Here is a 24482-nt window from a genome sequence, read left to right on the forward strand (position 1 = left end):
TTCACATAAAGACTGAGGCAGTGAGAAGAAATACCTGGGGAAAAATTAGGTCCCAATTTTTCTCTGGTTTTTTTTTTTCACCTGGCAGGTGGACAAACACCCTTCGATGGGCAGGTTTTCTTAAATGTGATTTGTTGCAGATGTGAGACATTTTAACCTTGACTTAGTATCTCTCATCCAGCAGTGCCCTCCACTATTTCATCTTTAGTGAGATGGTTGGAATTCTTGGGTTTTTTCTCTTTTGTCAATAGACTCACCTTGAATTGTCTTCTGTTTGGTCACTAATTTTTCACAGGTCATTGATTTCTGAAGGGATACCAAAGGTTTCATTTCATAATCTTACCTGAAAATTGCTAGGGGGGCTTAAGAAATGAATGTTTTCAGTCCTTGATGACATATTGTACTTTCCCTCTCCTATAATTTAAAAAAAAACTTTTTAAAGTATGTATCTGACAGTAATGCTGTTTTCAATAGCAGAACCTGCAGTTATTTTCTCTCCTGCATGACCTGATTTAGTGGGTGTTCGCATAGCTACTGGTATCTAAATTTAGCTGGAGAAAGAAGTAGTATGTGGTCACTTCACACCCAGGGGAGCTTTTGTGCAGAATATGAGACCCAGGTTCAGCTTCAGGTGATCTCTGGTGGCTTCCCAAGAGCGTGCTTTAATCCACACAGTTTCAGGTACACTGAGGAGAGTGTGCTCTCATTACCAGCCATCGGAGCTATTCCACTTTTCAAGTGTTGTTTAAGTATCTGTTGCATAGGCATTTTACTAGGAGAGATGAGACCTGAGTTTGTGTTCTAATAAACAAAAAATATTAATTATATATGACTGCATTTAAACACTCACTGGAGCAATTGCTGGAATTCAAGTGTTCCTTCACATAAAATCAGGTTGACTATCAGTTTATGGACTTTCTATAATGAAATGAAAACTGAACCACTAAAAACCTTAGGACATGGCCCCTACCTTGGGCATGGTTCCTCCCTTGAGACCACAAGTGAGGCACCTAATGCCCCAGAGAAATGGGAGCATCTGAGTGCTATCCTTGTGCTTGGTACTGTACTGCTGCTGATGCTCTACTTGGCTTTCTGGGGTTTGCACATCCCATTCTTAGGATCGCCTACATAGCAAACCTCAGGAAAATTACTCTGAATTAACTTCTTAAAAAATGAACTATCTAAAGTGGTATTAGTTAAGTTTTTGCTGACCTACTTAGAATTAGATTAACTGGCAATTTTTTTTACATAAATTGATTTCAGAGGTAAATTTAAATTGAACTGATACAGGACTACTTTAACTGGAAAGCAGTGTCAAACTGAGAATTAAATAAAGTTTAAGTAATTTCGGAGTCACGCATTCAGCTAGTTAATTGTCCTGCAGATAAGCTAGCTGTCAGGTGCTCGTACTCTCCTTTTGCATTATGTACTGCACAGAGGCACTTAAGTGTGCATAAGAAGTTAAATGATGCAGTATCTAAAACCTTTTGCAGAATACCTCCCCCTTTGTGCTGCTACTTCAGAATATGAAAAGGAAGACCTTATTTAGGGGTTGCCAGCCTTTCTCCTGCCCTCTCAAAAAAACCCCCAGCTCCCCCCCCGCCTCCCCCAGCTTTGTAAAGCTAGCACTAAAATACTCCCAACTGGGCTATAAAGACGCATTTATAGCTCCTGACAGTGGGTTGAGATAATAGTGAGTTAACAGCTTAACTGCTGCTGTTTGGTTGAAAACAATTTTCTGCAATATTGGATTCACAGGACAGCAGCACGTCTGGAAAAACAAACACGAAAGAGAAGTGACAGCGGTGGGGTGAGGGCGGGGGGAGCTGATGCACAGCCTCCGTGGTTTTGGAGCACAGTGATGTGCACGTTTCCAGAAAAGTTTCCAATTAGCTGTCCCTAAATCTGAAGTAGCAATGCTTCAGGCTGTCAGAAAAAAACTCCGTAAGACAAGGTCTTAAAGAGATGGATCTTCTTTAGAGAGGCACATCTTTAGCTTTCACTTTCAATTACCTGGATGGCTCATGAACACATGCAAGAAGAATTGCTCATTCATATTAATGACCTGTATATATATGTTTACTTTTTTTCCCCCAACAGCCCATCCTGCCACTGTTTCAGGCAACAGGTAATAGCTTTGGTTAACTGCAAAGCCCTATTTTGTCAAGTATCTGTCCTGACTGATGCAGCAGGCTAGTGGCTACCAGGTTTTCCCTTCCTCAAGGATGAGATCCTTCTTCTTGTCTTTACAAAACTACATTTAGTCCAGAATTATGGAGCACTTTTCTCTGCTACACTTACTCTAAAGAACCCTCAAGCAATTCTGAATTCTAACGGTGCAATCAAAATTTTAGAAAAAAAGAAACAAAACCTCAGACCACACTCTTTCCTCTCAGCTCTTTCCTTCCACCACCTGTCATAATTTTTACATGCACTGTTTTTTCACCAGCAAGGTACATTTCCAAATTTTGTTGCTAGTTCGGCTTAGTTAGGTTCTTAGCAACACTATTTATACGCTGACATTTTTCAAAGAGCTGCATGCTCTACATAGCTAATGGAAAAGGTGGCACAACCACAGGAAAGAACTTAATGTTATTCATGGAATACTGAAAGAGAAAATGGAACAGTGGATCACATTAATTCCAGCAAATACTATTATTTTAAACTCATTTAAATGCAAGTGAAACTTACTGAGCATATCATCCTAGAGAGCAACTAACATTTATCTTCTTGCTATAATCAGAGCAAACAAAAGCTGGTTAGTGAGTCAGTCAGAGGTTGGAGTTCACAGTTCACAGGAACAGGCCATTAGCACAGCTGCCTCTGATAAAACCTATGGATATGGCAGAGGAGGGGCAATTCTACCTTTATGTTTTATTCAATTGGAACAACAATTAATTGCATGCATTCCCATCTATACAGAGGGGTTTACGGTTGCTGTCTTTTCATCTGCCATAAACAAGTCAATGCTATTTCAAAGTTGTGTTTCCAGTACCATACACCCTAAACTTAGAGCATTCTTCCCATTTTTCTACCTGTGTCTTTTTGTGATAATTGAAGACATAATTACAATACCTGTAACAATAAATTAACGTGTTACTGTATTCCTCTGATACCCATTACAATTTCCAGTTAAACAATCCAGAGACTTAATCTATTTTTCTCCACCACACATAACTTCATGTGTGAAAATAATGATTACACATACTTCTTACAGCTTTTTAACGTACCCCACTGAGGTGAGAACAAGCAGGAATATTTTTGTAGCACTGGACAGAGCTGCATCCCAGCTCTGCTATGACTTAGTGGGTGTATCATCTGACCTTTCTGTAACTTTATTTTCTTGTTCATGAAATTGAGAAAAATCAATTTCTTTTACATGGAGGCAGCAAAGTTAGTGACTTCTTTCTTTCTATTCTTTTCTTTCTTTTTTTTCTTTCTTTCTTCCCCTAACAATTCTATTTAATTTTTTAAATAATACCCACTGATATCACTACACTGAGATACTGGAAATCAGCCAAGGTAATGAAATGCAATGTATATATGACCCTTAAAGCATAAAAATAATTTTCATGTGTTAGCCTGTGCAATACTGTCCAAGCTCTCATCCATTGCTTTTGTTCAACAAGAACGGCTGCTAATTTGGTTGTCATGACAACATCTCTACTTTCATATTTCTTCCTCAAGCCCAATTTGTTTATAAATCTCTAAATTGTTTCACGTTCCTATGTTAACCTCAAACAGAAATAAAAATCTCAGGCCAGCAAAAACCACAAAAAGCAAAAGAGTAGCTGACAACGTGTACTAGAAAAGATTTTGAATTTTATTCTACTATTTAATTAGTAGTAAAAAGATTGTAATGTAATTTTCATAAGTAACTCATACTCTAATTATTGTATAGGGCAACATATCACTTCAAATGGTCATCAAGAATTTAAAGCAAGAAAAAACTTAGCCCAGGTTTCTCTTGTACTAATATGCAATCTATTAGGTAAGGGTTGCCCACAATGGTTCAGAAGTGTGGTTCATCAGATCCAGTATCCTATCTCCAACGTGCATTAATACCAAATGCTTCAAGGCACAACTGAACAAAACCTGCAATTTCTGTTCTTTTGGAAAAAAAAATCTAATGCTCATTGCTTTCTGAAAACTGGATCTGAAAAGGATACATTGTTAATTAATTGCTGATCAGAAATTCCAGAAACATTTCATTTGAAAAATAATATTTTTCATCAAATCTAAGTATATACCCCATTTAATGTAATGGAACACAAGTCCTTCATTCCCCCCTCCCATTCGATACTAAATTTCATTCCTGTATGCATGTTAGAATATTACTTAGTGAAGGAGCAATTCAAAGTTGACGCTCCATTTTCCCCCCTTTAAAAACAAGCAAACTAACTAGCAAACAAACTAATCCTCTTCAGCCCCCTAACCCACTGCAGCAGTCACAACAGTGAATTCTTGTCATTGGGACTAGTAATATTTTTCAGATGTGAATGATTTTGAGAGGCTAGCTTTTTCCTCTCATTCTTTTCTAAACTAGTGTTCTAATAGTTTCTCTCTTCATGTTGAAACCTTTCCATGTCTGAAACTATTACATTTTTTTTCATGTCCTTCAGTAATCTGGGTAGAATAAGAAAATTCCATGTGGTGTTCAAGGAATGGCACACCATTTGTATGTATACAATGGCACTGTGATTTCTGCAGTTATGGTTTCCATCCCTTTCTGTAGAAGAGGTTAACATCCTCCTTGTCTTTTTGATTGCCACTGTACACTGAGCAGATGTTTTTGTTCAGCAGTCCACAATGGCATCTTCTGCTAGAGTGATCACAAATCATTCAGGATACCTCACCTCCATGAGAGTTTAAATTGCCACACTACTACCTTGCAGTCGTCAGCACTGGATTTTATCTATCATGTTGATTAAGAACTTGCTACCTCTGTACGTCTCTGAGATACATAATATAAACACATACAGGAAACACGTGAAGTGTTGCTTTGCCATCCTATTTGTGTCAAACATTCACCATTTGTTATTTCCAAAAATTTTTAACCTCTGATACACTGCCTCTTCCTCTCTCCATCAAAATACTTCATTTGATATCTTCAGAGCACTTTGTAAAGATTTTGTGAATGCCCAGCTGTGTTTATGAAATGAGAAAAAGTAATGTTCCAGACTAAGACAGAATGATCCCCAAACTGGAAACATTCCAAAAATTAAAACATAAGGACATCTAAATCATGTCTGATTAGATTTAACTGAGAAACTGCTTGAAGACTACCGATATCTAAAATAATTAAAATGCTGAAGTGTGATCCTCTCTGGAAACAAAGTGAAACTATTTTGAGTTTGAGCCAAAACAGAATTTGTGAAGGGGAAAATTATAAGAAAAAAAATGGATAAAAATCAGGGACCATAAAAGATGATCCTTAAAATTGGCATCTAGCAAGCAAAAAATATTATCATTCACACAGAAGTGTTATTTCCCAGATGTCCTTTAACCACCGTCTTGTTTCCTTCATACAATTTTTAATGATAGAGAAGCACAACTTACATATCGCTTTTTGCCTATAACTTCAAGCCTGTGTTTTGTTTTTCTACCTCTTGTTTTTTCAATTGATTTATCTTCTACCAAGTCAAGGTGCCCTAAAGGGAACCCAAAAGGCTATTTTAAAAATAAATATTTCATTGGGTACTCAGACTATTATACAGCTGTGATGGAACATACTGTCATGTTTTAACAACTTAATTCTACAACCCCTGTTTTTTAATGAATGTGATCTAATCCCACTTATTACCATTAAATATCAGTTGGCTCTTACATATGTATAGCAATACTTCCATCTCTGGAATCACTCAGGGCTGGGTATTTCCATGTTAGTATCTCTGGTGGGAATGTGTTTAGAGAAGTCATTCTCAGATGAGAACCTGGTTCCTTTGAGGACAACAAACACTTGGTATTTAATAGGGTCACAAAATCAGCTAACCTATCCCCTACCTTGTGCTGGGGGATGACAGGGTAGGGCTTGTCAGGCTGTAGAGCTGGGCTAGTCCCATTATGTGAAGTAAACAGAAGACTCAATGGCTCAGCACCTCTTGAAGTCATGCATTGATATTTCAAATTGGACAATTTTTGAAATTATTTTATCCACAGCATTGCTCCCTGAGACCAGCACAATGTTTCCCACCAGAGATCATTTGGCCTGCCCTTGCATTTTGCTGCCATGGATAGCTTTTCCACCCTGTGGAGCTAGGCATGAAAGAAAAGATTAAGACCGATATAACTTGGGGAGTAGCAGTAAAATAAATAAATAAATTTAAAAAATTGTTGAGGAGGGAAGGTGCTCTAGGCTCTGACATATGCTCTGAAAACCAAGCTTGGCTATAAGCAGTGATCTTCTCGTAACAGCAGAGAAATAAATAGAATCTGGAGTTGTGCCTCTGTGAAATTAAACATGGTCAAACATTTGATATTAATGATACGAGCCACATATCTCTCAATGACAACCAGTATTTTCCAGCCAAGCAACCAAATGAAGAATTTTAGACTTTGCTTTATTGAGTAGTGATGAGATTAGATAATCTAGTAGTAAAAAATGCTTTTGGGTACAACGCAGACTGTCCCAGCTTGCATTAATAGAAAGATAGATGAAAACACATCTGCTAATGTGTTTCTATTATGGAAGTGAAAGTTTTGAAAACCTAAGGGAACCAATTACTTATGCCAGACAGAGAACTTACGGACTTGATTACTGATGGGGCTTGAAAATTACTGTAAACTGCCCAAGAAAGTCATGCAGAGAAATAGTCCAATTCTAAAGGGACTAATTACAGCTTTGGCAGCACGTAACTCTAACACAGAGTTTGCAATGAATGGAGAATACAGCTACTCATTTTGAAACTTACAGTGTGCAAGTGTTACATTAAAAATACAAGCTAAAAACTGGAGAGCTGCACAGATCAATATCAGCAAGTGTACTTAACCTATACTCAAGAAATCTTGAAAGAACTAACTAAGCAGATTAGATTAAAAGGGCTACAAATGGTACTAAACTTTCTTTTTCAAGGAAAGATGAATTAATAATGGGACACCATGAACATGGGTTTATGGAATGATAGTTTATGACTAACAAGACACATTTAGTCAGCTAACTTATCCAAAGCAGGGCTGATGTGGTTTAATTTTTCTGTGACTTGTACTGGCACAAAAAGAGTGGGAGCATACAGTAGGTAACAGCTAGAAGACAACCATCAGCACAGTAGAGATTCAGATCATCCCCCAGAGTATGTCTTACAGTTGCAGCAATAGAAATTAAGTAAACCAGCACGAGATGAAAGGTTATGGGTGTTGTGATTCATATCAATAATTTTTATAAGTTGGTGGCAGGCTTGGAAACAGGGTCATAATTTGAAAACTTCCTATAACTAGTAGCCCCCAGAACCTCTCTGCTCCTAAATGACTATTATCCATCAGTGTAACGACACTGTGAAAAAAGATGATTACAGGTTTAGAATACATCATGAGAGAAGAAAGTCTCTAACATTTAATCTAAAAATAACTGTTTTAAGTTTAACCACCCATGCTCAAAAATATATTAGAAAAAGTACAGACAAGGGGATGATATTCACAAAGACCTTATTTTACACAGACTAAAGGAACTGGTTTGCCTAGCCCACAAGATGAACCTTCAGAGATGATGCTTGCTCTTTTCAAATACATCAAGGACTTGGGAGTAAGGGGGAAAATTAACCAACACAATAAACCAAGTTAAACTTAAGAACAAACACAGTGAGATAGGTACAAATAAATACACGGTGGAAGTTACATTTTTGATCCATAAGAGAAATGTGATTCTGTAGCAGGCTTCTATTCGGATTTGCCTTGTGCAACAGACATTTTGACTTGCTCATCTGCTACAGGAGGCAAATGAGACTTCATCACCTAAGAGCTCCCATTTTGATTTTTGCATAAGAAGGGCAGAAATTCTTTTATAGGACCCAAGATCTTCCAGGAAATCCCAAGACCTAGACCAAGAAATTGTCACCTTTTCTGGATTCCCTAGCTGTCTCAGCACATTGCTTTCGTATCACCTACAGCACACACGTGTAGTTTGTTTGCTCTGAGGCACAGGGAGACACGCTGTTTATCTCTGTGGAGAGTCATTACTCTGCAGACAGAAAGTACATTAAGAAACAAATTAGACCATATAATTATACCTCAATTATAGCCATAAAGCATTATTACAATCTGAACCCACTATACTTTGGGATCTCTCCTCTGAGTCTTCCTTTCTTCATTGCCACTTTTCTGCAGCCTTTGCTGGTCCTTTGATCAAAATCACCATGCTTCATTAAGCTTCCTTTTAGCTCTACTGAGGAAGTTGGAGCAACAGACAGTATTACTCTGTTTTGTTCCGAGCTCAGGCTCTTCAAACACTAGTCATGAGCATTTTAAAGCCACCCTAAAAAAAGAAATGTGGCACCCAAAAGCTATTCTGTTACAAACAGTATTTTATTGCTCTTATACACACTTGTGCTGATGCTGTTTGATAACTAGTATTTGTATAGATTTGAACTATACCAACAGAACCTGAACTTCTGTGAAACAACCATTCAGTTCGTTGATTGACAGATGTTGCAAGCTACCTTAAATGCACCATGCTACAGAAGGGTGTGTTTTAGGTGAAAAAAGTAAACCAGAAAACCTCACTGATGGAAAGCAACTCAATACTTGCCACCTAACAGCATTATCTGCAAGGGTGAAGAAACCATTACAGGGTTATGCCAGCACTTTTCATACCCCATGTCTTCAGCCAATGAGGTGGTCACAAGAAAACCAGACATGAAAACGACTTCCTACTCATGCTGTCAACAGGGCCACTAATTTAAACAGCAGTCATATTCAAGTTGGTAGAAGTATCCCGAGAGCATTCTTCACAGCTCCTAGACTACCTTTAATTATACGGGCCCCAACATTAGGCATGACCCTCTGCTAAAGCTACAGCTAAAAACTGAAAGCTATCAATTCTTTCCAAACAGCTACAAATTTGCAGCAATATCAGAGTTTTGATAAGTTATAGAATATTAACAATTCTTTTTCTGGTCAGAGTTGTAGTTATTGCTGCTGTACCCTTTTTCCAGGCTACCTCATCATCGGAGCCTGAAGCCTAATGAAATCTGCAGGGCAATGCCTATGTTCTCCTTAGAGCAACAATAATGTAGCACACTACAGAGACCTAGTAACAGCAGCAATTTAGCTGAGTGTGGAAGCAAAGCTAAATAAAATGTTCTCAGCTGATCACCCCAAAATACTGAAGATAATTCCGCAGCATGGATCATGGTGACAGCATACCCACTGTGATTCTCATTGGTTATAATCTATCCTAGCTCATATTCTGTGAGTAGTCTAAAGTGTTTGAGAAGACCGCATAGCTTAGTAAAGCTATTTAAACATCTATCCAGATAAAAATATTAAGCCCAACTTCAGTTTTCACATGCGATTTTTCCAACCCTCTATTTTTATACGTAAAGACAATAGTGTTTAATTTAATATCAATACACTGCAATTTGAAGGAGTTCTCAGTATATACCAGTTGTCAAAAGCATTTCAGGAGTTTCACAAAATGCGCACAGCCCAAGACCTTCAGATTTAAGATTTTATTTAGTCACATCCAGCATGGTACACAATTACAGCTATCCCTTTGCCATTGAAAGAAGATCTGTAGAAGACTTCAACTCTGCAAGGAAAAAAAAAAAAAAAAAAAGCATTAACATATTTAAGAACTCTTACCTTTGCATCTAGAAAAGCTGTAAATATATGCTTTAACTAGAGTTTTGATGGGCTTTGCTTCATCCACCACATGCTTTTGTAGCAGAGGCCCTGACTGATGTGAAACCATACAGTTCTAAATGCTCACGTTCAATACAAGTCTGCTGTTTTTTTTTCTCTTTAGTCTAGGGAGCCAAAAACATCTGACTGGCAAAGGAATTACATAAATTATTTCAATGTGTTCCAATTATGAGATTCCAGTGAGGATTGTTATTTCCTTCCAAGAACTACCTGGGTCATTCCAGCTGCTGAAAAAGATTTATTGTTTCTCATATTATAGAACTGACAATACCAGGTACTTCCAAAGTGGAAACAGATTAAGATAAACTGAAGCAGCCTTTCAACTGGAAATGGCAATGCTTGCACAGTCTGAGGCTTGCCTTGCCTGTTAAGATCATCAGCAAACATCAATTAAAATAATTTCTGCCCTTAATGACTTAATATTAAGTGGACTTTATTCTATAAATTGTCAGGAACGTTGCATGTAGAGGGTGTGATTGTTTTGACAGGGTTGAACACGCAAGAAATCTTGTTTTCCACTAAGTTTTAACTGGCACATCAGAAAGCGTTTACAGTATCACAGCTTCTCATACTCTTTTGTTCACATCACACATGCCAGTTATTCCTATAGATTACGTGAAGTGTAGCTCTATGTTTACTCAAAGAAGAAGGTAGACGTGGTTTTGGTTATAGTTATTATCCATATCAAATCAGTAGCACTCTTCTGTCAGTTAGCCCAGCTGTAGACTATCAAAAAGCTGCAGTCAGAAAGGCATGGCCTTTGGGGAGCCTAAGTTCACAAGTCAATGAGAGTGCAGCAGCCCTGTGAAGCAAACTTAAACCTATTCGTTATTTGAGTTTTGATGCAACTGCAGACCACAACTCTAAGCACCTGGACTGTGAAAGGCTGAAAATTGTAAGAATGGTTTTAGATGTGTTTAGACTCTTTAAAGCTCAGTTTTGACCAGATTCCACTATGCTATGAAACCTAACAAAATCAGTTACCCAGTTAGCACAGCTACAGCCTGTCCTCTTCATTTCTTAAGAAGCTGGTGTCTGACAATAACGAAAGGGGCGATAAATCCACTTCCAAAGAATCCACACATTAGTGCGAGTAATCGCCATTTGTTATCCACAGAAAATGGAAGGTTCTAGAAGAGAAAAATGAACTTTAGTTTTGCAATCAATACAGCAAGTACTTCCTCATCAACTTAAAAATGGTGAGAAGCTCTGAGCACTAACAGATGAAGTCAAACTGACAAAATAAATATTCAGTTGCAAAACAATTTCCCTTCCTCTCAAGGAAGGAAACACAGTAATTAGAATAATAGCTTGGACGTGAGCTCTGGAGGTAGTTTTGTCCACTCTTCCCTGCTCCCCCCAGTTCAAAGCAGGGCCAGTGTGCTGAAGGCCTCATCCAGTCAAGTATAAATGTCCCTGCAGATACAGGCCCCATAGCATCTCTAAGCAGTCTGTTCTGATATTTAACCACCTCCATCGTGAAGCTTTTCCTCACCTTCATTAGGTATGTAAAACTAGTTTTGAAATGTAGGACTTAAGAGAACATGTTAAGCACAAGGTACATCAGAAAGCGTTTACAGTATCATTGTTGCGCCTCATACTGCAATGCTCATCATCTGTACCCCTGAAGCAGAAGGTTGCAGGGAAGGACACTGAAGTCCTTCGCACCACAGTTCGCTTTGCTGAGGCTGCAATAGCGGTACCACGAGACCCCAAAGCCCACCCAACCCCAGCTAGAGCACCGGCAACAGGGCAGTCGTCACTCCGCTCGTCACAACGCCATCGAGTTCGCTGGGGCCTCAGAAGCCCTCACGGGGGCTCACCGAGCGAGGAGCTCCCCTTGAGCATGCCCGAGGCAGGGCGGGCCTGCGCCTCACCCTCGGCGCCTACGGCGAGCCAGGGCAGGCCCGCGCTGCGGCTTCAACAACACCCTCACGGTGACCCCTCTCTGCAGCCATCATCTCCCGATCTTCCCCCGGTCCCTCACCCGGGAGCCGCGGCGGGGCTCGCCGCCGAGCTAGGCCTGCCGCAGGCTGCCCGCGGGCCGGGCGACCGCTGCCAGCGCAGCGTCCTTCAGGAACACGTTTCTGCCCACAGAACCGCTGCCCTCCCCCGTGGCGAACCGTCACCCTCCCTCCCTCTCCACCCCGAGGCGGGCCCCAGCGCCATCTTCCCCCCGAGCCCGGCCGCAGGCCCCCTTCCTGCGACCTTCAGGCCACAGCCGCGGCGGGCCGGGACCTCCTCCCACACCTTACCTTTCCGGGGCCCTCCTCATAGTGGCTCCTGCGGAGGGCGGAGGTGGTAAACCTGCGGACACCGGCAGCCAGCATGGTACCGACAGGGCAGTCCGGCGACCCTCTCCCCTACGCGACCTTCCCGCGGCTCACCCGGCGCCTTCTGGCAGCGGTAAGCGGAACCGGAAGCGGGGGGAAGGGAAAGAGAGACACGGTTCCCTCCGCGGGGCATGATGGGAGTTGTAGTGCCGCGCCGTCACGTGGTCCCGAGCCGCGGCCTGCGGTTGGACGCGCTCTGCGCCTCAGAGGCGGGAGCCTCCCGCCGGTCTCCACCCCCGCCCGCCATTTTGTCGGCTGCCCGGCGTTTCCTCGGGCCTGGGGCGGGCGGGGCGGTTCAGTTCAGTCAGGTGCGGTCGGGGAAACGGCAAGGTGCTGTGTAGCAGGCGGTGGAGCAGTTTAGACGTGAGAAAAGGAAGCGACAGCAGTTACGGCAGTGGGAGTGAGAAGCAAATGACCACCCTTGTGTTACCTCGGGCTAATCTGGCGAATAGCACAGGTCAGCTTGTAAAGTAGAGGTCCTGAATCTTCGCTTCTCTGTAGGGTGGCAAAGCGGCGGAGGCGTGAGTCGAAATCCGCGCTTGATTTCTACAGTGCTACAGAAATAGAGGTCACTGCCCGACGATTTAGCTGACTGCCGTAGTTTCAAAAACTGTAAGAGTCCAGTGAATGTGGGCAAGACAAATGCTGAAGACTAATGTGGTAGTGCCAGCTGTAATGTGTATATTCTGGCGTTGTTTTCTTACAAAGTTACACTTCAAAGAAACTTTGACAATAAGGAGAAAAAAAACCCACACCACCCTTCATGTTTGGAAAAGGAATAATCAGAAACATCACGAAGTTACTGCTAAAATTATGGTATTAATTAGTTTCCTTAAGTACCATATTTTAAACAAAAGCTCTGCATTTTATTTCAGTAAGAGAGGAGTTTGATGCTGCCATGTCTGTTGCAGGAAAACAATTTTTAAGTAGCCTTTCTTCAGAATTACTTAGTATCTAAGGGAGTATTTTTTTTTTTTTTTTTTTACGCTCACCAGCTTAACACATTAATCAAGGCACGTTGAAAGAACTGCGAATTTGAGCTGTGAGACATAATTAGATTAATTTTTATTTAGAAAATCTATTTTGGAAAATAGAGTAATTAGGAACAGTAAGGAGGTTTTGTTACAGATTGTTTTGAGAGGCAAAGGCTATTCAAGCAGAAGACAAAAGCCACATGAAACATCAAAGTGTTTTTTTAATATTTAAAGTGTATCAAATAAAAGTATTCCCATAAAGTGGAATTAAGTGCAAAGATTAATTTTCATGACAAAATTCTTTTACAAATTGCAAAACTATATAAAAGAAATGAATTTGCACTAGCTGAACTTTTAAACACTTTCAGTTATGGGAGTAACCAGTAGATTTGGATTGGAGTGCTTTCCTACACCTGAGTTTTAATGTAAGTAAATTAAGCTGCTGCAGCAATAGCTTTTTATACTTCTGAGTTCAGCACTTCCTGAAGCTGGAGAGCAATCTCAATTAGTTCAGGTGTGATTTTCTGGGACATTCTCTGTGTTTCATGGAATAATGTAACGCTTGAATTGTTCTAGATTCAGAGCATAATTTAGCTCCATAATTCTAATTGAATGGCTTGTAAAAACAGGAATTCTCAGCAATTTTTTTGACCCAAAGTGTTTTTTTTCTGTGGTATTTTGTTGACTGTACAGGGACAAGCCAACTGGAATTTTGAGTCAGATAATCCTCATCCACATGTGTATTGATGTCTTCATCAGAACTTCAAGAGAATTGTAATGCTGTCCTTCTCATTATGGAAGCAAAATCAACACCCCCACTCTGGTTGTATTTATTCATATATCTGCTTGTTCTAGCATTGTTATAACATCTTCTAAAATGTCCTGCATAGATTACAGTTTCACAAACCTGTAGTTCTCCTTGGAAACTGTGGGAATAAATGGGTATCATATTTACCATGCAAGGAAATTTTAAGTGGGAGCTTAGCCTAATCTTTAGTAATTCTGCTATTCATCATAGCTTTTTCTTAGAGGTTTTATGTGAGTGTCATTTGGTCCTGGTTATTTCTTACTGCTTATTTTGACCATAGATACACCATAGCCTGTTCATACTGATCCTGTCCTGTCCCCTTCACAAAAAAAAGGCTGTGACATGCAACCTAGCTAGGTTTCTTCCAGTGAATATCAGTGCAAAGAATCCATTTAAGCATGTCTGCAGATGACCTTGTTGTTTCTGAGTATTTATTCCTTGACCATTAATAGGTAATATAGACAGGTAATATAGGACATCTGTTGCCCCTGTTTGTAGATTTAGTTGTGATTCCTTTGGCTAGTTAGTTTTCAGATTTTTTTTTTCCCTCTGTCTAGTTATATTTTTAATTTTATTTGTCAGAGGTTACAATTCTTTTTCTTTCTTCATAAAGTCTATTGGAGGATGCTTTCCTGTGTCTGTTAACTTCCCTTGCTGTTTAGGCATCCAGGCCTCCTTTTTTCCCCCCCTTTCTCAAGCTTTTCGTAGTTGGAATTATAGCGCTATGGTGCTCTACTTCCTGTATGGTAGTCTGCTTCATCATCTTTTTAACAAGTGTTCTCATTTTAATATAGCTCTTCTCTTCCTGTAGTGGATTTTATGGTGCTTGTTGCTGCTGAAGAGATGCTGAATATAGGTATAAAGATCCATGTTACACAATGGCACTTCAGTGGTGAGATTTTATACCAGGTGAAGATCTTTCATGTTATTGAGCACTAAGTAAACGGTTAATTTTCTTCTTGTGCTCTCCTAGCCAGCTGATTCACAAAGCAACCATCTATATGGTTTAAAAACTTATTCTCTGCTTAACATCTCAAGGTAATTTTTGCTCAGTCTACTCAGGCATGATTTTAGTTACTGAGTGGAATTGCAGTTCTTGTCCTAATGCTATTGTAAATTTTTCCAGCATACCACAGCTGGTGTTGCCCTCCTGGTGGGGAGAGTAGTGTCACAGTACTACATTGCTGCTACTGGACTTGGACCTGCCACCCATACAGGTCTTGTGTTACGCGGTAACGCTGTTTATTACAAAGACAGGTACTAGGCAGTGTGTAGTAGAGAATATTACCCCAACAGTGTCAGAGTTTACTCACTGTCTTTCCTATGTACATTGAATCCTGGTACTACAGTGTTTTGTTGCTTGGCTTCATTCCGGTAACCTTCTGATACACTGATACGTCATTGTTTCATTTTAGGGCTGTGTTGCATATTTCCACACAGATTAATGTTAGAAAGGACAAAAGCAGTAGATTCGATATCTTGACTTCCAGGTAATCCAGAAATCTTCTAGATTGACTCCTACAGTGATATAGTTACAGGCTTTCATTAGCAATAGTAGTTTACTCCTTGAACTGATGGTTTGCAGATGTTTTCCTTCTAGACAGAAATAGAGATCTGTAGGTAGGTAAGATACAGAGTGATAGATCTTCAGGAGAAGGAGTTACCAGTTTTACAGCTGGTGAAGAAATTTTTATGAACACTCATATCTCTTCTCCTTCAAAGTATAAACTAGGAAATGAAGTATGCCAATCCAGGTGTTTGAGAAAACCATGCAGGAAGAGTGTAGAGAAACAGGCTCCGTTGCCATTGATTGGAATTTTGGCAAAGAAATGAAAGATAACAGCTTCCAAATAATTAGAAAGATGATGTACAGTAATTATAATGAGGACAATCAGGTAGCAAGGCAAATTATTACAGGAGATGGTAAATGCTCCACTGGGTGCTTTTGTAAAAAGTCTGTCTAACTCACGTAAAAATTGTGGGGCTTACAAAAGGAATTACTGGATGACATTCTCTGGCCTGTGTTATGCAGGGGTCAGAACAGATGGTTATAATGGTACCTTCTGGCTTTTAAATCTATGAATCTTTGAATCTAGGCTTTTAATTTACATGTAGCTTTTTATATCTACAATTCTTTCTTCCTTTAAAAAACCTGTTACTATAATTGCTTGTATTTGCCACGTTATCTTCTTCATCTTCAGTAATATATTACATTTTGCTGCTTGTGAATATGATTTGGTGATGAATTCTTTCAGGTACTGCTTTCTTACTGCTACTTACTTTTCCCCACAAAGAGCATTCCCCTTCTTGAACAGGCAAAAATGTAAATAAGGAAAAACCCAGGTAACTAAAGAAAATAATGTTTAATATCTATATTTTGTGATCTTGATGAAAGAAAGAAGCATAGAAAGCTTAGTGGACATTTTAGCAAAATACACAGGGCAATACAGGGCTATGCGTTTCCAAGCTGATCATGCCAATCACTGAGCTATAATGATAGAATGAAGATACAAGTCATACTGACTTTTTCAGTCCTGTTTATGAGTGAAGGAAACAGCTGTTTTTAAATACTGAATTTATATGTGGTTAAGTTCAGATGTATGTACTTCATGAAAACTTTCCAATAGCACAAACTCCCTAAATTTTTTAGTAGTGTCATGGACAGAGGTCTCGGGAGACAAAACAACTATCATATATGACATGAAAATATTGTTTTTCTGCAGAAATTATCCTGTATATTTGTTGGCAAGACAAATTATTTTGTGGAACAGTTAAAATTAGGAGTTAACCTCTCTCTGGTCATAAGGTCAGGTATTAACCACAAGATTAAGCAGTTGTTAAATGCTAATTAATGGAGGGGAAAGGCTGAATAGAAGCTGTAAGAGGCATTATATAGTAGATATTAGTTATATATTTTTAGCAAAACTGTGGGTTAACAGAAATATCTCTAATAGAAATAATTTGTCAGTGTCTTACTCTAATTTCACAATTGTAGAAGTATGTCTTTCATAAAAGTAATTTAGCTTGCCTTGTATATGACAGGTCTAAACAGAGAACAGTATTAAAAATAACATGGGGATCATCAACCAAAAAAAGAAGTGTTAGTATGTGAAGCATCTGTATTTAACATGATGAAAGGCTGAAAACCTTGAAATGAAAGAATACAGAGAATGTTATTTTAAAAGAATTCTTACTTTAAGAAGGTACTTTCTTTGCTTCCAAAGAGCCCACATGAGTCGCTGGAAAGTAAAATAGAGTAGTAAGAGGAATTGTCCTGTGGAAATGCTGTTGTAGACTTGGATAGTATAAGGATGCTTGTGGGAGAAGGTTGTTAGGACAAGTGTTGTCTTTAGTTATTTTATTATGAATATAGTTGTTAAAACCAGCCAAGCTTCCAAATGTGCAAGCCTTCCTTAAGGTGTGAAATTGATGAAGTTACTTTCAAAGGTAAATACAAACTGAAAATAATTTTTCTAAGGCATAGTTCAAAGGACACATTTTTTTCCCCCAGGTGTTTTTTTGAGTGGATCAGTTCACAGACCCAGTTCATTATGTAGTTGCAGAAAAACTTAATGCTGGCCGACAGAAAGGTGTGGAGCAGCTGTAGCAATAAAAAGGTGGAAATAGAGGCATAGAATTAGTGGTTTTCTTGGCAGCAACATCAGTTTATGTTGGCAAAAAGAGCTTGTCCAACTACAGCTTTAGTGCTGAATACATACATGTTATTTGGGATTAGAGCATGAGAAAATTATTACATGAGACAAATCAAATTCTTTCCCAAGTCCCAGACTTCTAATGTCTAGTGCATTTATGAATTTTAGTTCCAGGATCATCCCTGATGATGTTCAAGATAAGATGTTACTGTGGTAGGTTTTACAATGCTTTGCAATTTTATAAGGAGATTTCAATTTATCATGATATGTTATGAAGTAGAGGATGAAATCATTGGAGGTTTCTTTTTGTACTGTAGTATTTTTATGTCTAAAGGTCTTCCTGACACTCCACTGTGTCTTTCTTTTTTGTCTTTTTGTCAACCACTGCACCACAAATGCAACTTACCTTTTCTTTAAAACTGTGTAATTAACATTATTAACATTTTACAGTTAACATGTTAACAAATTAACGTATTAACAATTAACTTATGCAGTTAGACTTGCTTTTCTCAACCTGAATTGAAAGACTATGATTTTTGCATCGTGTTTGAAACCTAAAAGAGGGCCTGTGTGTCCAAATTTGGCCTGTTAGCTCCGGTTATATCATTTGATTTACTATTAGAATTGTAGGGGGAAGTAATACATTACCTATGTAATTCATACTTTTAAACCATCATGACTACAAAAGTGCTATAGGAACTTCTTTGTGGCATTCCTGCTTATTAGACAAGACAGTCACTTTTAAGTACTGTAGTGTCAATTTGTTGTGAAAAACACAGGTAATATGAAAAGTTGGGTGTATAATTATAGATTGAACGTTACTCATGAAAGCAGGTTGAGCACAGCTGTAGCTGGATGTGCGCAGTGAAAAATTACAATTTTGGTAATATAGCTAGAAAAATTTATTTTCACCTTATGTAGAATATTTCACAAATTGCTCCTTCATAGAAATGATTCCTTAGGGATGTGAAGTCTCATTTGTATGTACAAAAACACGTTTCACAAGCTGAAATGAGTGTCTGACAATAATATTTTACCCTGACAGATTTTTTTTTCATTAATCTCAAAACACTTTGCAGCATTAATTAAATCTCACAAAAGTCCATATAAAGTAGGTAATAGAAGGTTTATTATATGGAATCTATTTTAGAAGCTTCACAAGAATACAGCACTTGCACGAGAATTGCATAGTGAGTAAGAGCTACTTTGCATTATTCATTTTGTCTTGACATCTTTCTCTAAAATGGAGTATGTAAAGCTCCTTATTTATTATCATAGACACCAAGACACATTTGGTTTATAATTACAGTGAGCAGCGTTATAATTACTTGCATTTTGAACTATCTCATTGTAACAGTCATTGCTTGGTTGCTAAAACTTGTGTTTGAAGGAGCTTTTTTGTGTATAGGAATGTCTAGAAGCCCTGGAATCACCATATTCACTCTAAACTTACTTGCAGGTGCAATACTCAATTTACATAGGTAAAAAAACAAAAAATGCCCTTGATTTTTCTGCCCTATTTGTGCTTATTTTTTGTATAGTTTAACAAAGTTTTTTTTTATAAAATTCCTTTTTTATTTTTTATCAGAGAGCTTTGAAGTCTTCTTATTGATTTCTCCAGCATCAGGACAGTATGTGGTTGAAAATATGCAAGGGGGCAAAAAAGACCCTCAAAATACAGTCATTCTAATGCACCTGTGACATATATGATTTGCATACTTGTCAGATCATTTTCTGCCAGTTTCCTTCTTTACAACTCTTCAGTTATGCATGAGCATTTTTAATATAATTGTATTTCTGATTTTTTTTTTAAATTAGTTTAGCTGAATTAAGCCATTATGATTGCCTTTCCCACTGTAGAAGGAACTCCTTTGTGTAAATGTATTGTGCAAATGGGAGGTTAGCCCTCTTACTGTTTCATTTTTTTCACATTTGCAAAAATTTCCATTGATACTTCATTTCTAGCTGTGTAAGTTCACAGCAATACACATTGACTGTCACCCTGACTAAGGAAAGTACTGAAAAAAAGACTCACATGTGTCTTTGTTTAAAAAAAAAAAAACAAACCCAAAAAACTGAGCATGTGTTTTTTGTCTCTTAATCTTGGAAAGAAATGCTGAGGGGTAGAACTCATTTTAATTAGATCAGTAGTATCAACAGGGAATTAGTTGCTTCCAAAGCCATGATGGGTATTGGGAACATTTTCTAGAGAAATATATTCTTTACAGAAGGCTAAATTTGTGATATATTGGACTAACCGAAGAGCCCGTTGGAGTCCATTAGTGCTACTGAGTTTTGAAGGAGCTGTTTAACCTACCTAGGAAATTTTTTTTCTATGAATAGTTAAAAGACCAAATTGCGTTCAGACTACCAAGTCACGTGGTTGATGTACAATGAATTGAAAAGGGCTTGTTTGTGTACACAATCTGTCTTACATGATACATGGTAAAGTGGTATCACATACATAGCATGAATGTAACTATTATTGACAGGAAGAGGTGCTGTACATCAATGTAGGCATTCCTGTAGAGCATGTTGAATTATGTCAACAGTCTGTTTCACTTCCCTGCTTGTATACTTGTGTGCAGGTTACAGCTTGTTCTAGTACAAATATTTTAATTTAAAAAAAACCCACACTTTTAAGCAAATTAGTGATACCCATTTGGATAGTACGTCTAAGATAAGCATTAGAAAATCTGAATAAGAGATGAGAAAGAAAAATAGGTTAAACTCCAAACATTTGGAGGTCCTAGCTTAAAAGTAGCTACTTTTGTGCTTGCTGGTGAAGTATTGTACCAGGAGGGAGCTAGTCATAAGGCTAACCTTCAAAATTTTACTCAGCTTCTTGGTTTTTTCACATTACACAGGGTTGTTCTTTGTCTTGGCTAGCAATCTAAGTGAGGCCAATGTTATTGGGCTCTCTGTGCATGTTTGTATGCCTCCTTTGATAAGATTTGAACCTTCTGATGACTTTCAAATATATTTGACAAAGGATACTAAGACACTAAGTTTCCGTGATTTCCACGAGAAGAGATGACCACGCATAGGAAAGAAAAATTCAGGAGCATTTGCCTAGTGTGATAAGTGTTGGGTTTTTTCAGTCATGGTAGCCATGTGCTCTGGGTGATTACCTGGGGACTTTATTGGGCCAATGAACATTAGCCTTTCAGGGGTGTGTGAGGAAACGCAATTGGACTTAGCAGGGTGATCCCTTTGAGCCTAGCAAGGGGGATGGATCTTGCCCAAGGCACAAGGGGGTACAAAAGCAGTAGCTGAAGCAAGTGAAATAGTTTGCAGTGAGAGTGTGTGTTGACAGACATATGAAAAGTATCATGTTAGTGTGGACTGTTTGTCCTAAGGGCTTTGGGGTTTTTGGTTTTGGTTTGGGTTTTTTTCCCCTCTCCTTTGTTTTTTCTTTTTCTATTTTCAGTTGGTCTAATAAAGATAAAGTAGGAAAAAAGGAAATGCTAAACTGTTGTAAGCTTTGAAAATGTGTGTGGTTTTCTTGTTACTCAGAATCTTGCTGGCCACTGAGTTTATTCCACAGAATGTGATGTGAATTATCAGCTGCCAAAGCAGAATACATTTGTTCACCTTATGTGAAAGTAAAGGGATTTAAAACAGCGTGAAGAAATGGAGAAGCTCATAGGTGAAGCTAGAAAGGATATTATAGTATCCACCCTCATTGTGAAAACCCTTATACTGTGAGGAGGATGTAAGCCTTATGGAAGGAGCGTGGCCTGCCGAGAAGAAATGGTCTAATCCTTTAGACGTTACACATCCTCCAGCCAATGCCAATATGCTCATGCACTTAAGAGTGGTTCTGCAGCAGGATTGCTCAAGGATAGAGGAAGCAGGTGGTCAGCATTGGAAACTCTGTTAGGCAGGTAGCTGAGAGGACTGGGACTGCCTGGAAACTTGGCTGCTACAAAGGTACCAGACTTCATGAGATGTCTAGGTTGCTTAGGTATGGAGAAGGAGCTTGGCAGTCATGCACCACGTTGGTGCTAATGACACAGGAAAGATGAATGCCTGGGAGACTAAACTTAGGCTGCTAGTCGGGAGTCTGACTGACCAGGATCTTCACGACAGTGTTTGAAACGGTGCTCGTGCTGTGTCTGGGTTCTGGGAGGCAAACAGAGCTCTGGAGTTGTAATGCATAGGTGAGATAATAGTGTAGAGAGGAGACATTAAGGCTGTTGTTTGTCATAGAGAGACTGCAGCGTAGACATAACCTAGAGGTGGGATATCTAGGGAGTGACATGGCAACTGAAGTGCCATTTGCTTAAACCTCCATTCACCTCTAAATCTAGACCGATATTACTGCATGATGTTTCAGGGAATAAGGGTAAAGAGAGCTGCAATTAATTTGAATGGGAAGTCTGAAAACATCAGTTGCTTGCAGGTGCATTGTGATTGTCACTTGCTATTGATCAGTCAGTATTTCTGTGAGAAGACTGCTTTTCAAAAGAAATACAGCAGTTAAAGGGAAATGAAGGTGGAAGGAGGGGGGGGTTGTACTTTTAATGAAAAAAATTATCTTCAGCTATTAAAGGTCAAATTGCATTTCTCTATAACTTATTGGACCAATGCAATTACACCTCTATTTACTATTGTTTTGAAGTTTCACGGTACACTTTCTAAACTGACATTTTCAGAAACTTGTAGTTATTCATAAGCAATAGCTCTCTGTATTATTAACTTTCTCTCTCTAATAACACTAGATTGTTCAGCTGTTAAGCAAGTATTGCTCTCATTTTTCTTGTTTATTTGTTGTCAGACTATAAATTCACTTGTGACAGTCCATGCACAACAGCTTTTAACTGTATCTTTTACAACAAGGATGCCTGCCAGTGGAATTACTTCTGACTTACCTTGATTAAAGAACTGTAGCTGGCTTTTCTAAAACCCATTCTGAAATACCTTAAGCAGACACACCAGTGTTGACAGGAGGTAAAATTATGTAATTTTAATTTTGACATCATTGAGGATGTAAAACCAATTTAATATCTTAGTTATTGTAGCTCAAAGCTGGAGCTTCCATCAGAGGCTACTTCTACTAACAGATGCCTTCTTGATCTGCAACATATTTTTGAGGAAGGTGGTTAGTCTATCTACTGGCAGTCTCAAGGAGAAGTAGTGAGCTGGCCTGCTCTGCTTATGGGCAAGTGAAACTTCTGAATTATTGAAATATGCTTTGGTTCTGCGGTAGGAATGATACTGGTCGGACTGTGTGCTTATGGTTACCCTCTGTACTGAGGGGCCTTAAGGGCACATCTGTTACTTGATGAAGGCCTTATATTTAAATATTTACATATAGAGCAATATAGAAAATATACATATTTGTATGCATATATATAGCTTAAAGAGAAGCAGTCTTTACAGTTATACTGCACCCTTTAATATGATGGAAGTCCCAAGAGCCTCCTTTTTGTTTTCCAGGGGTAGTATTTCTCCCCCCTGTAAATATATCACCTTAAACTATGCACATTTCTTATCACATTTTGAGTCATTAATAACATCCCAGTTCAGTTAAGCTATTTTATTTACTAGTGAGCCTTTCAGTCTCTCCATTGACCTGTTCACTGATCTCTCCTCTAAACTTAGTTTTTCAAGAATGTTTTTGTAATGTGCTGGTTAAATTGAATGTGCCATCTACCAATGATCATTATCATGAAATATTAACTGTTCAAAATATTGAACATGAAATATGCTGGTGGCCTCTAATTTCTATTCATTGTGCATCAACATTATCACCTTTGTTTATGAGGTCAACAAAATGCTAACATCTGCCAAAGCACAGATATTTTTTGTTTAAGAACTGTCTGTGTTTTGTCAGCAGTCAGGCATGCTGAAGGGACAGTGAGTTTAGTCTTGGACTTGCTTATGAATTTGCTATGTAATTCAGCAGTACTGACTCATTAACTTTAAATATGAACTTAAAGTGAGAATGACGATTCACATCATCTTCCTCACAAGCACTAACAAGATCATTGTGCTAGAAAGTCTGGAGTGAGACTTACCAGTCAAATGAATAAGATGGGTAGGAGGAAGTATTTCAGTGATATACTTTTCATAGTGAGATAAGCAGAAGGTGCTGCACTTTATTTAGTAGAATGCTATTTTCAAAATGTTTTCACCTATTGCCTAACCATAGGTTCCTAAGTTTCCACAACAAAGTTTGCGTGAAGCTGCAAACTGCAAATGTAGCCCAAGAGCTAAATAACTGATTTTTTTTCCTGTTGGGAATCTGAAGCTAGTCATTTGTCACACCTTTTGGCAGTGAATCTGTTTCTGTGACATATTCAAACCTTTTCCTGGAATGTAAGCTAGATTTTGATACTGTGCAGGTTCCTACTCTGGAATGTACTGTGCATATTCTCCTGCCCCTAAAAACAAGATGTCTTTTTACTAGATGCCACTGTTTGCTTTCTTCACTCGAAGGCACAATAGGAAAATTGCATGCTGTGTTAGGTTTATGTGGCAGGGTTTATGTGTTTATTTTGGTAGTGGGGGCTGCAGGACAAGGTGCTGAAATAGCCAACTTGTGCTATGAAAATTAAATTCGCCCTCCTTACCTCGGAATACTTGAACTTGACTCTGTGCACTCTGGCCCTTCTTGAGTCACCTGACAGAAGGTCCAGGAATGTTCTCCAGAAGAGAAAAAATTGTTTGCACTCCTGAGACTGTGGGTTTAGTAACAGAATGCTACATCTGGGAGAGATGGGGCAGCTTGACAGTGAGACGGGGTGCAAGTCCAGTAGGAAAAGGCAATGAGGGTGCAAAGTATGTTTTGGTTTCCTTTGACGAATCTGGCCTGGCTGCAGGTAGGAGCAGGATTATGGTTCTAGCCAGCAAG

General features: G+C 38.8%; 1 protein-coding gene and 2 non-coding genes across 3 annotated transcripts; all 3 read right to left on the bottom strand.

Annotated features, from left to right (window-relative positions):
• Positions 1 to 9647: 9647 nt before the first annotated feature.
• LOC115337386 (cytochrome c oxidase subunit 7C, mitochondrial) lies at positions 9648 to 12342 on the bottom strand. Its single transcript, XM_030005645.2, has 3 exons — positions 12111 to 12342; positions 10840 to 10985; positions 9648 to 9742 (listed from the first exon to the last, which is right to left on the bottom strand). Exons 1-2 carry the CDS (start codon positions 12183 to 12185, stop codon positions 10869 to 10871), a joined length of 192 nt encoding a protein of 63 aa, XP_029861505.1. The 5' UTR covers positions 12186 to 12342; the 3' UTR covers positions 9648 to 9742; positions 10840 to 10868.
• On the bottom strand, positions 10389 to 10450 carry LOC115337525. Its single transcript, XR_003922177.1, has one exon. It is a non-coding gene; the product is annotated as a small nucleolar RNA Z39 (small nucleolar RNA).
• On the bottom strand, positions 11415 to 11477 carry LOC115337526. Its single transcript, XR_003922178.1, has one exon. It is a non-coding gene; the product is annotated as a small nucleolar RNA Z39 (small nucleolar RNA).
• Positions 12343 to 24482: the final 12140 nt, after the last annotated feature.

The sequence above is a fragment of the Aquila chrysaetos genome, chromosome Z (genome assembly GCF_900496995.4).
Source record: "Aquila chrysaetos chrysaetos chromosome Z, bAquChr1.4, whole genome shotgun sequence".
NCBI classification, from domain to species: Eukaryota; Metazoa; Chordata; class Aves; order Accipitriformes; family Accipitridae; genus Aquila; species Aquila chrysaetos.